General features: G+C 38.4%; 1 protein-coding gene across 1 annotated transcript in view; it reads right to left on the bottom strand.

Annotated features, from left to right (window-relative positions):
• The window catches only part of LOC137297151 (Na(+)/citrate cotransporter-like), a 33,918-nt gene extending 14,966 nt beyond the window's left edge, over positions 1 to 18,952 (bottom strand). The window contains exon 1 of the mRNA XM_067829171.1: positions 18,690 to 18,952. Within this exon, the coding sequence (XP_067685272.1) occupies positions 18,690 to 18,797 (108 nt within the window). The 5' untranslated portion in view covers positions 18,798 to 18,952. The remainder of the gene's footprint in view (positions 1 to 18,689) is intronic.
• Between the last annotated feature and the right edge of the window lie 207 nt (positions 18,953 to 19,159).

Raw genomic sequence — 19,159 nt, 5'->3', positions numbered from 1 at the left:
ACCGCCGCTATATAGCTGGAATATTGCCGAGTGTGGTGTAAACTAAACTTACTCACTCACTCTGACTGTTATCTGTTATGAATTATATCAGATTAGGAGACATTCCTGGGATCAGTAATACTCACGTCAATTCCTACGTGATTCACAGGAGTTATGGCTCCACTATTGACCATCAGTGGTTGCATCCAAACCTAACCAATATTATAGAAATCTTCACTGTAATCGAGCAAATGTTGATATATTTTAATGTATTTGGACTCTAGTGTCACTGCCAGGATTTTATCATGTCGTAATTCTGGGACCTTATTTAGTACACATAACAATACGTACCACAGAAGCTGCATATATAGATATGGGGTAGCCTAGTGGTTAAAGTACCCGGGTTCGATTCCCCACATGGACACAATGTGTGTACCCCATTTTTGGTGTCCCTGTCATTATTTTGCTGGAATATTGCTAAAAGCGGCGTAAACTAATACTCACTCCCTCATTCACGCCAGATCGAAGTGAACCTCCAGCATGAAGTTGACTCGCCATGTAAATACTCTTGAACGCCGAGTAAGTATTCATACACTGACCTCAGTATGTGTTACACGTATTGAATGTTATACCCAATATTCAAAGGTAGGCCTTTATGCTGTATGGAATAAAATATAGTATGAATGTAGTCTAAAGGAGGCGTAACAGACACAAACTGTCGACCAGTGTTTACAAACAGGGTGATACGCGTACGGAAGCGTATTTGCGCCACCATCGAAACACTAACATCCATGTGGATAATCCAGTTATCGACGTAGATGATACCTTCCTTCATCAGGATGATGATTTCACTGTGGAAGAGTATCAGCACATCAGTCTAAAACAATCTTTACATCTATGTAAATTATTCTTTCAGTTGTTGGCGATCTACAGCCTGGTTTTAGACTGTTTTAGATTGGTTACTGTTTTGGGTTTTATGTCTCTGAAGATCCACTTTTACTGTCCTTCGTTGACAAATGTTTATACTTTACTGTTATTTATTATAAATCTATAGCTTGATTTAGTCACGCTGAAATATTGATTATTAAACTTTTAATCTTAAAACACTCACTCACATCGTAAACGGTACGTTCATACGAGGAAGTGTAATAGAGACACATGCTATACTGATTTCAGAAATTAAGTAGAAAAAATTTTCATCTACACAAAACCTGTAGTAAAAGGTCTTATTGCTACAGACACGTGAAGGTCCCGGGGTAGAATAGGCCTTCAGCAACCCATGCTTGCCATAAAAGGCGATAATGCTTGTCGTAAGAGGCGACTAACGGGATCGGGTGGTCAGACTCACTGACTTGGTTGATACATGTCATCGGTTCCCAATTGTGCAGATCGATGCTCATGTTGTTGATCATAGGATTGTGTGGTCCAGACTCGATTATTTACCGCCGCCAAGTGCTGGAATATTGCTGAGTGCGGCGTAAAACTAAACTCACTCAATCTTATTGCTACATGCAACAATATCAAAACGAGGGTGTCAGTCGTACATTTTCATTTGGCCGTGTCTGTATTTTCACAACTGAAATCATTTCAAAGTATTTGAAAACGTCTGAATGACAAAAGCTAACGTCTTGATGGAGGTTTATTTAAGGCGCATTGAAAAACAGAGTTGTTTATTTCACTTTAATTTTAGATTCTTAAAGTAGAGAGAAACTTCTACGTCGATAAAAGTATCATTTACACACTTGAAAGTGTCATCTACGTAAATGAAAATAGACAGAAACTATCTTCTACGTCTATCTTCTACGTCATTTACACACTTGACAGTATTATCTACGAAACGAAACAGAAAGTACCATCAATGCAAGTGGAAGAAAACATTATCCAAATGAAAGCATCTTCCATCAACGTAAATGAAAGAATACATTGAAGAAGGTGTAAGCAAAGGATCTTCCAAGGTAGACGCAAAAGCCTGAAAATGTGACTCTAACACTCTTCCATAGAATGGTATGTGCATATATTGTATGGGAGCTATTGTGGGAGTCTTTATGTTAGAACCTGTGCTTACCGAAGTCTGGTTTGTTGCCTCAGTATCTCCACCCAGTTCGTAAATGCTCAGCTGTGAAGACCTAATGTGGTGTATGCTAGAAACCGAGAAAGGTTCACATAACTGCAAAGAGATAGGACCACTATTCAATTGCCGCTGTACTCGACCCAAATATAGCCTATGCTAAACAGCAGGGTATAGCGGGAATCATCACACATCGTGGCTTCTGATCCAAATGATACTGACGATGGAGTGATACGATCATATGTGCTAAGGAGTGTTGATCAGACAAATGGGTTGTGATACCTCGCCTGATGACACACTGGCACACTATGTCGTTCAGGTACTCGGAGGTCAAACATTGTGTGAACTCGCGTTAGCATGAATTCCATTTGTCATGTTTCTCTAGAATCGACCATTCACATTGTCCCACACGTCAGTGAGAGCAGCTCCGTGTTCACTGAAAGTGGTGGGTGGATAATAAAATATATTTTTAACGCTGAAATATTTACCTCGAGACGTGTTCAGTTGGCTAAAGAATAAGGTGACTATTGAGGGGGACATAGCTATTGCGACCAACTACTGCATTACTATTGCAATAGTTTTTTTCTTATTGAAATTCCCCAAGAAAATTTAAACCCAAAGCAAGTAAACTGTTAAAACATTATCTCATTGAAGCTACAAGTCTGCTCCCAAAACAATAAAAAATGCAAAACAACATAATTATTTCAAAGTGAACGAATCCTTATATTTTGCGCTGCGCATCTATCAGATAATGAACTATAGATAGTCACACATACTGTCGTTTCTACAGTCGATTAATTGCTATTGGAAGTTGGAACTCGGCAATTGCAATGCATCGACAGTTCGATGCATCGTTACAACTCTAGAAAATATGTAGACTGGGTGCTGTCCATGTAATGTTATGGATGTTAGTGGACTAGGATCTATATCAAATAACTGGTACGATGGGCACGTGCGTCAGGAAATAAGAAAAGTTGTCGGACAAGATGCTGGGCCTAGACTTTCGAAGCTCTGTCAGAGCTAAAAAGGTCGTAAGTGCCATCTGTTAACGTTAACGTTATAATTTGACTATCTTAGAGCTAAGAGAGCTTCGAAAATCTAGGCCCTGGACGAATGACACCATCAGTGGTGTAATCAAATTGCCACGGTTCCAGTGGTTGGACCTGGGAGTCTGCCATGGTCAATATGGAGCGCAGTTTGACAATGATAATGATAATGACTTGATATAGCGCCTATTTTCAACTTGTATTTGCTCAGCGGCAAGAAAGGTTATGAAAGGGATATTATGAACAGAAGGGTTTTATTGCATTTTTGAAAGAGTCTTTACAGTTGATTTCTTGGTGGTTGCCATTGCGTTTCCATTATAAACGTCATTTGCATTCGCTGGAGTTGGTGCACCAATCTGGTCGTGTACGGATTGAGCACGGATTGACTGTTTAGGTAACAGCACTTAGACATGTGACCCAACTATTACATGCAGAAATCATCTTGAAAAGTATATAAATTACTTTATCTTTCTTAGTTGAATATATTGTTCCAATTCAAATTAATAATGATGCGCCTTGTTTGTTGCCTAGCTAAAGACAGCACTTTGCAGTATTTCAGCTATAAGGCAGCTGAATGGACCAGACAAACCTGTGATCAACAGCATGAGCACTGTTCCACGCAAATACGATTTCCTGTCAAACAAGTCAGGGGGCCTGACCACCCGATCCCCTTCGTCGTTTCTCTCAGATTTCGCTGTCCTCTCGTTATTGGCACTATACGTGTAATTACCATTGTGATATGTATATATACTGGACAAAATACCTTAGGGATGTTGGTATTTTTATGATTGATATTTTATCAGTATGTCAATGAATAAATACATCATTATTCATAATTTCATAATTCATAATTCAAAATTTACATGTATCCGTAACTATTTTTGGCCAGTATTTAAAAATTCAGGAGGATTCTTTATTCATTATCAATATGCCTAGTTCGTCTTGATAACAGCGTATACAAGCATGAAGGTAACCGTGTCCAAATGGAGCTCATTCTATAAACGTTTACAATGCTTTAGGGAACCCAGATAAGTTCACGTCAGTTGTCCCTGAGCAACAGAACATGACGATCGGGACAATGTCCTATGCTTCAAACTATACTTCTTACAGGTCACCGTGACATGTCATGTCACATTTAACGCCACTGTTAGCTGACACACATGTATCAAGTCCCGCTACATTTGTAGACAAAACCATTTTGTAAAGGTCGTCTGTATTGTGATTCCTCCATTATCTATCATTCACGTAAGTCAGAATGCCTTTCTATCACACAATGAACGCCTGTGAACGCCGGTACACATCAAGGCGTTTTTTTCGAAAAAGTCTCTCCAACATGTTATGATTTCGTATTATTGACAAGTTATCATAATTTTCCTTTTCAATAATATGTGTGGTGACATATGGTAAAGAGAGTCAGCAACGGGAAATGTCTCCATTTCCGAATCATTGAATGACTAACCCCCGAGAAGATTCGTTTGATGTTATGCAGAGTTCAAAAGCTCTGAACATCGATAATATCATTGTAACCTTGTCAGTATTTTTGACCGGTCAGAGTCAAGCACGTGACCTTTGGCAGTCAATCACATTAAAGCAATGAAATTTGTCCTCATGTATCGTTGAGAGACGAACGTAATTGGGTAATAAACGTTTTTCTGAATGTTTAACAGGAAGTCGCTAACTGTTTTCAAAATATAGACCATCGTAGACAAATTGTATGTGGCTTCGATCTGTGACATGTATCTTCGCATTTCAAATCGTGAACGAGCGGAAAGAGCGAGGCTGTCATTTGACTGGCATTACACGATCGCATGAAAACATGAAAATACCAGGGAGCCTAAGTACATACAGGTTTTGTTGTAGAGTATCCCTGAAAATACAAATGATTTAATGTTATTGTGTCTAATTCATGACATTTCGTTCAAATATTTCTACAGATCAAAACCCGTGTAGTCAATTTGACCCATATCGGGCTTATTTCTTATTATTTAATCTGCATTCCCAGTTCTTATCACTACAGCATTGTACATTGTGCTGTCAACCACCCTGTTCGACTTTGTCACTTCCATTAATTATGGTATATGACATTTATGGCCTTTATTGGTCATCCCCTTTGGCTGTGTCTGTCATCACATCAACTGCACAAGGAAGTGCTACTGTTTCTCTATCTGTCCATTGTTGAGTCTTTGCCTGTCCACTGTGGTCAAAAAACTGTAAACATGTATAGCTGTAGATTGGAGATGCCCGTGGGGTTGAGCTGGAACACCGCTCATCCCATTCATGTACACTTGTTGATGTCATGTCTTGTGGAGCAAGGTAAAGAAGTTTGAAATCAATTAAACTTTCGTCTTCGTTAGCGTATTGTTCATCTCTTTCATGAGTTAATAATTTATTATCAGTCGACGCACCATATGAATGCGTTGACACAAACTAAGATATATGTTTGGCAACTTTTAAAAGTATTTTTGATGATCTTATTTGTATCCATCTTTAATCTATAATTCTTTCGTTAGAAATTGTTTTATTTTGCTCTTTGATCTACATATTCCTCAAAAATGCCCTATCATAACACGATCTAAATTACGTTGTACATTGTATTATTACCTCTAGATGATCTTGGGTGCCTGGAAAATGTTCTCGTCCCTTTGAAATCTTACAAATACGTCATATCAACTAGACTGATAACACGAACAAGCCAATCAACTGAGATATTCGCAATTTCCTTATTGAAATATCATGAATTGCATTACCGGGAAAAGTATGCGACATCACGACTTAATAGTACCTGATTTCACGTACATCCTGAAGTGCCTTGAACCATGACGAGATTTAGCGATCGCGAGGTGTTCAAGGAAGCTGCACTGGTATGTTTGTATGTGATTCGGATCAGATTTGGTCTGATGATGATGGTGGTGGTGGCGGTGAGGAGGAGGACGAGGAGGGAGGGGGGAGAGAATGAGTTTAGCTTTACGCCACATTCAGCAAAAGTCCAGCTATATGGCGCTGTTTGTAAATAATCAAGTCTGGTCCAGACAATGTGCGCAATTGGGAACCGATGACATGCGTCTACCCAGTCAGCGAGGCTGACCACCCGATCCCGCCTCTTACGATAAGCATAGTCGCCTTTCGTGGCAAGAACTACTCTGAAGACCTATTTCACCAAGGATCTTCTCGGGCCTGAGGATTATTTGGAGATATAACATGCGCTTTCCGACATAATACATAAATTTAAGCTAATTTCACACACGGGCTCGCCAGGCCATTTAGTGCTTGATCGAAAGGAGGGTGGCGAATGTCTTGATCATAAGATATGGCAACTTGAAAGGTGATCGGACTGTATGGTTAGATTTGTATGATTTTAACACGTCACAATTTACTTCTGGACTCACAAGTCCAGAAACTCTCAGCACTGTGGCCACTCTCTCACAAGGGATTTCGCAAAATTAAACAGGCAGCTGTTGTGTATATGTGCTAAGGATGAAAAAATGAAAAAAAATTTTTTTCGAAAACTCAAAATTTAAACTCGCTCGCCCATGGGCACGCCCATGGGCGAACATTGGCCAATGGGTAGGCCCATGGGCAGGCCCATGGGCAGGCCCATTGGCGAAAGTGTTTAATTTCATTCAGAATAAATGTTTTGGAGGTTGTAAATGAATGAAAAAATGTTAATAAGTATCATGACACAAATTTCAGCGTGTTGTGACTTGACTCTGCTAACTGACAGCGATTTTTAAAAATCTCGCCCATTGGAGAAAAACATATTGGCCCATGGACGAGAATAATTAATTTAATTGAAACTGCATGTTTTTTTCCAAGCTTTGCAGCTTTTCAATGAATGAACTTGTATTTATTATTGTCTTGACACGAAATTAAGCTTAGTTTGACTTAATTCGGCTAATTAAGAGAGATTTTTCAAAACGCCTCGCCCATGGGCGAAAACCATTTGGCCCATGGGTGAGAATATTTACTTTTACTCAAAATACACCTTTTCCCATGTTTTGGAGGTTGTGAGTGGATGAAAGTATGTCCATAAGTATCATGTCACAAAATTCAACTCATTTTGAATTAATTCCGTTAATTTAGAGCTATTTAACAAAATCTCACCCATGGGCGAAAAACATTTTGGCCCATGGGCGAGAATATTTCCTTTTACCCCAAACACATCGTTTCCAATATTTGGAGGATGTAAATGACTGAAAGTACATTTATGAGTATCAGGACAGAAATTTCAACTCATTTTGACTTAATTCCTCTAAATGAGAGCAATTTTGAAAACTCTCGCCCATGGGAGAAAGACATTTTGGCCCATGGGCGAGAATATTTGCCTTCACTCAAACTACATCTTTTCCTGTGGTTTGGAGGTTGTAAATGAATTAGGATATATTTGTAAGTATCATGGCACAAAATCCAACTCATTATGACTTAATTCTGCTAATTGAGACCGATTTTCAAAAACATCTCGCCCATGGGCGAAAAACATTGGGCCCATGAGCGAGAATATTTCCTTTTCACTCCAAATACATCTTTTCTAATGTTTTGGAGGATGTAAATGAATGAAAGTGCCATTGTGAGTATCATGACACAAAATTCAACTGATTTTGACTTAATTTTGCGAGTTCAGGAAGATTTTTAAAAATATGCCAGAATAATCACTTTTACTCAAAATACATCTTTTCCTGTGTTTTGGAGGTTGTAAATGAATGAGGATATATTTGTAAGTATCATGGCACAAAATTCAACTCATTTTGACTTAATTCTGCTAATTTGTAACAAGTACAAGAATCTGGACTTCCACATAAATTTTCATAGGTTTTTTTTATTGTCTTGGAGGTTGTAAATATATGAATGAAAGTGTGTTTATAAGCATCACGACAAAAAAAAATGAAATCATTCCGGTCTTAATTCGACTAATCTCGCTCGCGGACGAAAATATTTTCGTTTGCTTGTTTTCTTTATTTTGCAAACATGTGGTTTAAAAATAGATGAAATTCTAATGACAATTCAGTTTAATTTCGTGAGTTTAGTTTTATGTCGCACTCAGCAATATCCCAGCAATATGGCGGCGGTTTGTAGATAATCGAGTTTGGATCAGACAATCCAGTGATCAACAGCATGAGCATCTACCTGCACAATTGGGAACTGATGACATGTGTCAACCAAGTCAGCGAGCCTGACCACCCGATCCCGTTAGTCGCCTCTTACGACACGCATAGTCGCCTTTTATGGCAAGCATGGGTTGTTGAAGCTCTTTACTTCAAGCAACATATACAGTACACTTAGAATACTAAGCCTTGAGATTCTTTTGAATTTAGGTATTCAACCTATATCTATGAAGTTGAAGTTATTTGTGAAAGCCCTAATCAAGAGTGACCAAACTCCAGTGACTATGCTGGGACACATTAATAAACGGTTTTGTGAGATCTTTAAACTGTATTGAAATATGTCTTGCCAATTCCACTGACATTCGCCAAATGTACCTACCTAGTAGTTTTAAGTGTACCTACCCAGTTTAGCATGTTTCGTTTTAATAGTGTGGTCTCCATTTTTAGTAATTCCCGTTTGCCCGTCCCGGCTTTTCTTCGTCCGAGGTTTTATGGGGTATTCTCCTATTTGGCAGACCAGAAATTATCTACAACAGGGGTAGGTCAGTCGCTTGTTTTCTTTACCATTTGTACTAATTAGTATGCGCCTCCTCATGCTCCAATGCACACAGTGACCTGATTCGTCTCCATCGCAACTTAGGCTGCGTTTAACAGTACTTCAGCCAGTTTACTGTATCAGTCGAAATCTTACAATGAATGAATGAATGAAGAGCAAGAAGTATATGTAAATGAATGAAAGAAATGATAAAAGAAAGAAGTGCATATGTGAATGAATGAGAAAGGAATAATAAAAGAAAGAAGTACATATGTGAATGAATGAAAGAATAAAAACATGCTAAAGAACGCAAAAGTATCGTTAGATCACATGTGTTAACATCAGCTTGTTATTGTCTCCCTGGTCAGACGTAACAATTGTCAGACAGGTTAAAACAACCAACTATCTGGTTGACTGCACAGCTGCCTGTTGACGTAGTATACCCACATCACCTACTTTTCCTGCGTAACCTTCATCTACATCACCATCCTTAATATATTGAGCAGAGAGCCCAGTATATATATATGACACGCTGGACAGGTTTAGGGCATTTTGTGCTAATTTAACATTACCATTTTCATAATGCTTAAAAAAGACACTCATTAATCTATCACAGAGTTTTGTCATTCCTTCAATCGAGTTAAAAATACATAAAATGGGAGGACGCCTTGTTAACTAATGGGAGTGAGCCTTGTAGGGAGTACCCTCTCACAAACCCACATATTGAGGAGAAGCGGCCGTGTTTGTCGGGGATTCTTCTGGCTTTGCTAAATAAATCGTACATAAACATGTAAAATATTTTGCTTTGATTCTGTAACTACCCACATTATGACATTGAGACCATTTTGATTTATCGAGTAAAATACGATTGAAGAGTTTTGAGTTTGAATCTTGCCTTTAGCGCTCTATCTTTTTAAATGGGGCGTGCATACTAATATTTAGGTGGTTTCTAGTATTCCATCTATTTCAGGCCCCCCTAAGAAATTGAAGGAATTACAGCATATTTGAAGGGATTGCATCTCAAATGTAAACAAACGCAGCCCACTCGCGAAACAATTGCAGCGATATCGGTTGTTTAGCGGTAATAACAGAAACACATCGGCCCTATCGGAAGCAATGTCGGTAATACTGGAAACACTCTCGGCCATCTCGTGCGCTAGATATAACATCATTTATTTTTTTTGTAAAATGTGTTTAAATTTGTCAATTGCACTTCATAGAAAGAAAAATTATGGCTCATAAACTTCTTCATGGCGCACGTTCATGATGTTCGTAATCATCGGCACGACTTCGATGTTCAGGTGTAAACAATCTCCAGGGGCATGACTTGTGACACTATTCTGCAGTGACAATCTTTTCCTAAAAACATAAGATATTGCCCCGACAACACCTCATACCTAAACGCATTCAACACGGGTGGTCAAAGATGGATAAGTATAAAACTGTAATAGTAGGAACTAAAAACACAACTAACCGAGACGGTTGTTTCTTCCAACGACGCCATGTTTTGCTGCGTGAGTTTCCGCTCGCGACCGAAAAATCTCCGAAGATGGCCGAGAGTGTTTCCAGTATTACCGACATTGCTTCCGATAGGGCCGATGTGTTTCTGTTATTACCGCTAAACTACCGATATCGCTTCAATTGTTTGAAACACTGAACATTTGTGAGAAGGTTTTTGACAAGTTAATTAGTTTCCTGTTAAAAAATTAAAAATCAAGCTTTGTGTTTTATGATAAAATCGTGGATGGATTCAACTATTTTCTGGTTTTCACAGTGAATAAGTTCTTTTCCGTTCACCGAAGTCATCATAGACCACAGTGAGAAAAAGGTCGATCTTCAAGCAGTAAGGAAGACCATGATAGCGTATGGAGTACGTGTGTTTTGGTCATCTCCTCCGTTACCCCCCACCCCCCCCCCCCCCCCCCCCCACCCCACCCCCCAGGGCGTGTAGGGCTTGTCTCGGTGGATAAAAAGGGACTCCTATAACCCCATATACCCCTAATCACAATGCTATAATTTGTCGTTTTTGTGTATCCGGTTTTGTGTATTCTGTAATATTGTATAGTACTGGTGAAGTGTTAATCAAAGCAATATTTTACTTGCTAAACGAACCACATTCTTTGAGAATCAAAATATGTTTTAAGCACATTTCCAAAATTGAACTGCAGCATGCACACAATAACTAAATTGGAAGGAATATCGTGCCGGACAATGTTTTCCAGAGCACATGCACATAAATGTCAATGTCTTTCAAACACTAATATGTGCAGGTCTTGCAAAAGGACAAAGCAGGTATGCTTGACAAAGTTCTTGCAAAGGAGGTTTATACACAACACCAAAACCAACTGGTCAGCTCGACGCCTTATAAAACAATCAATTCGAGATTTCCTTTGAATGTGAGATATTTGGCTGCGCGTCTTGCGCAATCAGTCTTTTTCATCCATATACACTCACGAACACCTGTTCATTTCAAAGCTGGTGTCCCCTAATGACCTAATGTGATCCATGGATGAATTTTGTATATGACAAGTAAAATACACTTGAAAGCGGCAGCTGTTTTACTCCAATAAACAAACCAGCGGACGAGACATGACTTTTTCGGCGCAAATTGTCGTAGGCGCTTTGCGGAAATTACGTAAGTGAACGCGGAAGAAACAGAAAGCGTCATCGTTCCGCTCAGTTTCCATTGTCTTTGCAAGTTATGCTGAGATACTCAACAAACTGAGATTAAAGTCAAAATGATGAAAAAGTGGAAATCTGTGTGTAGATTAGAACTTGAAAATCACTCATGAATCTTTGACAAAGTAATATCTGTTCAGGTCATGATCATTTGGAAAAAAAACCACGAAAGTTCTATGGATATACAACTTCTTATAAGGTAAGCAGCATTTCGGCGTAGCTGTTAAACTCGTTATCAAGAAAGGGATATCTTACAGGTAGTCCTGTAAGTTAAACCTTTGTTTTAGGTCGAGGTCAAAATCGTTTGGTGTAGTGACAACGGTGTTGTTTTATGGGATTAGACACGGATTTTCTACATAAAAAAAGTAAAATGTGTGTCCTCAGGATACGAAATAAGACACGTGTACCAGAATGTAAGTGAATCGATGTTAGCGAGTTCAATCAGTGTCTTCAGTTAATAAAATGGGCTTTCAGTTCACTCCTTCCATTAGTAATGAGTTATTTAGTTTCTTGATAAAATTGCTTGCAAGGTGAATGTTGAAAATGACATTTTTCAGGATCATTTTAACAACTTCAGTTATGGCAAATGCGCTGCTATACTTCACTTTTCGTCCTACTTGTGTTACGGGAAGATACCTTTGTGTAAACGATTATAGGTTCATTTTGAGAAGTGGTAAAAAGGGAGAATATATCTCGTGAAAATGAATTTTGAAAGACTGCAGATCAACAGTTCTAGTTGTCTCAACAACATAATTTCTAAAATACTTAGAGACCACAACCACGAAAGCCAAAGTAAATCTTTTCGAGTGTAGCAAAAATAGCGAAAATTTATTTAAAAAATAGAAAAGTAAACGCAGAGTCAATCTTGATTACATTACGTATTCCTCATAGCCCGATATAATGATTACACATTAATAGTATGGATACGTTAATCTATAGTTTAAACTAATCTCCGTCAAGTAATCGGGACTGGATTGGCAAGCGTAAACATACATATCACTGCCGCTCCATACCAATAATATAATTACATAACATACATGATAACAACACTTCATGTTCCGCTCGTAAAACGTCAGAATAAATTTACAGTTATCAAAGAAGACTAACAGACCCACTAGCAGTAAAAAACAAAACAAAACAAAAACAAATAAATCAATAAATCCAAATGAATAGATGGAATACTAAAAACCACCAAAATATGCACGCCCCCTTTAAAAGGGCAGAGTGCAAAAGTGGCAAACCGGTAAAATATGCCAAGATTCAAACTCAAAACTATACAATCGTATTTTACTCTATAAATCAGAATGGTCTCAATGTCATAATGTGGGTAGTTACAGAATCGAAGCAAAATATTGTACATATATGTATCATGTATGTATCATCAATAATAATTCATCAACTGAATAATACATAAAAAATACTCTTATGATATCTATAACATCACATTTGAGTAAAAAAATGCATGCGTTGAGCTTGTTAGATGTTTTAAAGATTAATGGAATAGGTAGAAAAGGACACCCCCCAGTTGGGAACTTGGGAGCAGAGAGACGCCACGGTTCAGTGGTTACAGCTATAGGGCCTTCTGGGCTCTCTGCTCAATATATTAAGGATGGTGATGTAGATGAAGGTTACGCAGGAAAAGTAGGTGATGTGGGTATACTACGTCAACAGGCAGCTGTGCAGTCAACCAGATAGTTGGTTGTTTTAACCTGTCTGACAATTGTTACGTCTGACCAGGGAGACAATAACAAGCTGATGTTAACACATGTGATCTAACGATACTTTTGCGTTCTTTAGCATGTTTTTATTCTTTCATTCATTCACATATGTACTTCTTTCTTTTATTATTCCTTTCTCATTCATTCACATATGCACTTCTTTCTTTTATCATTTCTTTCATTCATTCACATATACTTCTTGCTCTTCATTCATTCATTCATTGTAAGATTTCGACTGATACAGTAAACTGGCTGAAGTACTGTTAAACGCAGCCTAAGTTGCGATGGAGACGAATCAGGTCACTGTGTGCATTGGAGCATGAGGAGGCGCATACTAATTAGTACAAATGGTAAAGAAAACAAGCGACTGACCTACCCCTGTTGTAGATAATTTCTGGTCTGCCAAATAGGAGAATACCCCATAAAACCTCGGACAAAGAAAAGCCGGGACGGGCAAACGGGAATTACTAAAATGGAGACCACACTATTAAAACGAAACATGCTAAACTGGGTAGGTACACTTAAAAGTACTAGGTAGGTACATTTGGCGAATGTCAGTGGAATTGGCAAGACATATTTCAATACAGTTGATCTCACAAAACCGTTTATTAATGTGTCCCAGCATAGTCACTGGAGTTTGGTCACTGTTGATTAGGGCTTTCACAAATAACTTCAACTTCATAGATATAGGTTGAATTTTGTTATATTTATAGAATACCTAAATTCAAAAGAATCTCAAGGCTTAGTATTCTAAGTGTACTGTATATGTTGCTGGAAGCAAAGCTCTGTGTTCGGGACCCGTGAAGATCTGGAGTAGAAGAGGGCTTCAACAACCCATACTTGCCATAAAAGGCGACTATGCTTGTCGTAAGAGGTGACTAACGGGATCGGGTGGTCAGGCTCGCTGACCTTTGCTAACACATGTCATCAGTTCCCAATTGTGCAGGTAGATGCTCATGCTGTTGATCACTGGATTGTCTGATCCAAACTCGATTATCTACAAACCGCCGCCATATTGCTGGGATATTGCTGAGTGCGACATAAAACTAAACTCACGAAATTAAACTGAATTGTCATTAGAATTTCATCTATTTTTAAACCACATGTTTGCAAAATAAAGAAAACAAGCAAACGAAAATATTTTCGTCCGCGAGCGAGATTAGTCGAATTAAGACCGGAATGATTTCATTTTTTTTGTCGTGATGCTTATAAACACACTTTCATTTATAAATTTACAACCCCTGAGACAATAAAAAAAACTATGAAAATTTATGTGGAAGTCGAGATTCTTGTACTTGTTACAAATTAGCAGAATTAAGTCAAAATGAGTTGAATTTTGTGCCATGATACTTACAAATATATCCTCATTCATTTACAACCTCCAAAACACAGGAAAAGATGTATTTTGAGTAAAAGTGATTATTCTGGCATATTTTTTAAAAATCTTCCTGAACTCGCAAAATTAAGTCAAAATCAGTTGAATTTTGTGTCATGATACTCACAATGGCACTTTCATTCATTTACATCCTCCAAAACATTAGAAAAGATGTACTTGGAGTGAAAAGGAAATATTCTCGCTCATGGGCCCGATGTTTTTCGCCCATGGGCGAGATGTTTTTGAAAATCGGTCTCAATTAGCAGAATTAAGTCATAATGAGTTGGATTTTGTGCCATGATACTTACAAATATATCCTAATTCATTTACACCTCCAAGCCACAGGAAAAGATGTAGTTTGAGTGAAGGCAAATATTCTCGCCCATGGGCCAAAATGTCTTTCTCCCATGGGCGAGAGTTTTCAAAATTGCTCTCATTTAGAGGAATTAAGTCAAAATGAGTTGAAATTTCTGTCCTGATACTCATAAATGTACTTTCAGTCATTTACATCCTCCAAATATTGGAAACGATGTGTTTGGGGTAAAAGGAAATATTCTCGCCCATGGGCCAAAATGTTTTTCGCCCATGGGTGAGATTTTGTTAGATAGCTCTAAATTAACGGAATTAATTCAAAATGAGTTGAATTTTGTGACATGATACTTATGAACATACTTTCATCCATTCACAACCTCCAAAACATGGGAAAAGGTGTATTTTGAGTAAAAGTAAATATTCTCACCCATGGGCCAAATGGTTTTCGCCCAAATCACTCTTAATTAGCCGAATTAAGTCAAACTAAGCTTAATTTCGTGTCAAGACAATAATAAATACAAGTTCATTCATTGAAAAGCTGCAAAGCTTGGAAAAAAACATGTAGTTTCAATTAAATTAATTATTCTCGTCCATGGGCCAATATGTTTTCCACCCATGGGCGAGATTTTTAAAAATCGCTGTCAGTTAGCAGAGTCAAGTCACAACAAGCTGAAATTTGTGTCATGATACTTATTAACATTTTTTCATTCATTTACAACCTCCAAAACATTTATTCTGGATGAAATTAAACACTTTCGCCCATTGGCCAATGTTCGCCCATGGGCGTGCCTATGGGCGAGCGAGTTTAAATTTTGAGTTTTCGAAAATTTATTTTTCATTTTTTCATCCTTAGCACATATACATAACAGCTGCCTGTTTAATTTTGCGAAATCCCTTGTGAGAGGGTGGCCACAGTGCTGAGAGTTTCTGGACTTTTGTGAGTCCAGAATTAAATTGTGACGCGTTTTTTAGAATTTGGAAATTTGCTAGTTGTTAGGGGATGGACTGTGGGATCGTTTGGTTGATATTTGTTTTGTTAGCACAAATCGTTTATATGCGACTCAAAAGACCAGTTTTGAAAAGAAAACAAATACCTCAGACTTTGAAGGTTTGAGTGCCGTGTAGTGGGTTTTTTGAAGTGTTTGTGGTGTTAGGTGTGTGTTTGCGTCCAGTGAGGTGCGGAGAACCATCAGCTCATGCTTGTAACACAGGGGTAATAGGATCGGGTGGTTGTTGTTGTATATGTCATCGTATAATTATAATGATGTTGTCAACAGATAGTTTGTTCCTGTTGAATATTCACACACCAAGGTGATTTAGCTGCCATATTGCTGAGAATAATGTATAGCAGACAATAGAAAATGCAAATGTAGCGACTACAACCAACCATAAACAACGAAGTAAACAATGGGAACAGTTGCTGCAGGCCGTTAGTAATGTTTAAGTAATGTTAATGCTCTGCCAGGTGGTGAAACTGTTACAGGTAGAGATGTAGCGTACAAGTTAATGCATGCTGCCAAGTGTTAAAACAGCCATGCACTGACTCTAACACGCGAGACAAAATTGTCTACCTGTGTATGTGAGCCCGCGCGCGTATGTGAATATGTATGTGCACCCATTCATGATCCTTAAGACAAATATTGTCCCAAATGTTGGGGAGCCGGAAGACATACACAAACTAAGGTCATAGCGATGCAGCTGCATTGTACAACGTTAATCTCAAAACACGGGTAAGTTCAAGGACATTATTTGTCCTCATCCGAGTCACAATAACCTTCACCAAAAGCGAATAGTACACAGGCAGAATATAACAATGTTTACTTTGCATTATACGCCGAAAGGATAAAGTATAAAGTATCCTTATGTACATGACGATATGTAGGTCAAGTGCTTCTTAATAGTTCCTTCGGGCCTGTCGAAATATACGTAAACGTTCATGTCTGACCTGTGCAAGATTTATGCTCTGGGAAAACAGTTTACACGTGTTTACACATAAGGTTCTTATGTCAACGTGACGAAATGTCGCAAACTTGTAAAATTAGCAACAACGATAAAAACAAGGTTTGTAATAAACAGATTGACTTTTACAGTTATAACAGGCTGCATGAGTTGAATACTCCGCAGGGAGTTGAGTCTGTTTAAAGAATGCCAAAAATAATCCGTTGATCAACGGAACACTGAAGCGTCTTGAGTATGTACTAGTTACTGGTTGCGTGGATTTGTGCGATATATAAATATCCTATAATGTAATAATGATAATAACATATTTCGTTAAGACTTCAAACTTTACACGTACGGCAAATTAACATCACATCTGATCAAACGTAACAGGTTCCCCAGCGTGGTAAGTTTCTGATCTCAGCGTATCTGATCCGGTGAACGATGAGCTGAATAAAATCAGAGGCTGAGAGCCTAGTGCAAAGATCATGAATTGTAAAGGTCGGGAGATGTATGAGTCCTTTATTACCCACATATGTTCCATTCGACATAAACGATGTTTCATTTGAGCACTAAGCTTTGAATATAAGTACCCTACGCAGGTATGTGGTTCGTTGCTTTCAGACACCACGCTTTCTTGTTATAGCCTCAGTACTAAAAGCTGAAATACAGCATGACAAGTTCTTTATCAAATCTAGCCGGACACACGCTCCTTCACGGTAGAGCGAGCTTTTGTCATCAGATGTTTACGATATCTCTGAGTCAGACATTTATGCATAACGCTGACTGAACGCCGAAGTTAAATGCGTGTGTAGATAACAGAGAATAATGTGACACACGATCTGGAATTAAATTATCTTTATAGTAATTTTGCGGCATTGATTTACATCTTAATTTTGCCTCTCTGTAAATGAATCTCTGTAAATGACGCAGATGTATAGTGTTAATGAAGGTGGTACATGGTAGAGTCTGTGGTTAAAGGGCTGTTCGCTCGAACCCTATGTCATTTCTTGAACAATTTTTATTCAGTTAACAGTCAAGTAGGCGATTTATATAATAACCAACGTGTAGCAAATTGTCATCTGGCATTAAACAAATTCATAAAGCAATTGCCTGGATAACCATACTCTGCCCAGTACAGAATAAAACAGATGTGGAATCTTACGGTTGATGTTAAATGCTGATCCACGTCATCCAAACATTTACAAAGTGGCGAGTGATAATCAAGTCTGGATCGGGATAATCAGCGGTTGCCAGACATAAACGCCAACAATCAATCTACTCGATCGCCGTTTAAACAAGAACAACAAAAAAGAGACTTTATGCAGACCCATGTTACGCTCGTCAAACACTGTTGCTTCTAACAGCTGGTCGACGCACAACATACATTTTGCCATCTGCTAGCCAACAGATAGGAATGATTTTATAAATGTAGATCACAAACATACCTTTTGTTCATTAGAGCCTACTTAAATGTGTTCAGAAATATGCATTATATTATTTGTGTTTAGTATTGTGCGTACTTCAGAATGCGATGACAAAAGTATAGATTGCCAGTCCCGGAATATAACGCAACAGTGTTAACACCAAAGACAAATCGCCATAGAAGAGGCAAATAGAAATATATTCGTGGCTTCAAACGGGCTTACTTTCAACTATGCTACATGAATATCCAACATCTGTCCATGCTGTCAACACGTTATTGCTTGTACGTTATTGCTTGAGTGACAAAGACAGGGCTTATGCGTCACCCTCCAAAAGGAATGACAACTATACACCGGCCTACGAAATATACACAAGGGCATACTCATACATGACACAAACAGTCTACACAGGAAACATGTTTATAAATTCGCGTATTGAAAATGTATGTTAACTCCTGACATCGCTTGACATCGAACTGATTAAATCGGTCGAGTAAATAATGGAATAATACTTACCCTCGTAGGTATCAATATTGGAAGAGGTAAAAGCAGAATTGGGGTGAGAAAAAGTATCAGTAATGTCCTAATTTTCCATAGGTCCTTCAGCGTTTTGCTCACAGCCATCGTTTGGAATACGCCAAACTGCCAATACAATATCTCCTCTTGGTTGTATCCTGCGCTGGGTGGACAGCAAGGGCGCTCTCTGTGCCCGTTTCTTTTAAGTTTCACTTGTCAACAACTAGCTCAGTGTGAACAAGGCTAGCTATGTGGGTCGTACGTACAAGTTCGTTGACGGTGTATATGCAGCTCTATATATAACCCTGTTCGTCACATGGGCATTCTACCCCGGGTATCCGGGAGGAGGGGTTGCAGGATAATACGATCTGACCCTCATCCTGCCAAAATCAAATCTTTTTATTATTATTGCAACTAGAAACACAGCGTCCATTTCCTATGATGATGACGGAATTGGTTTTGTGGCTTAT

This window comes from Haliotis asinina, chromosome 1 (genome assembly GCF_037392515.1).
Source record: "Haliotis asinina isolate JCU_RB_2024 chromosome 1, JCU_Hal_asi_v2, whole genome shotgun sequence".
Classification (NCBI taxonomy): Eukaryota; Metazoa; Mollusca; class Gastropoda; order Lepetellida; family Haliotidae; genus Haliotis; species Haliotis asinina.
Note: the sequence above shows the minus strand (reverse complement) of the source record. Positions and strands in the feature narration are given on the sequence as shown.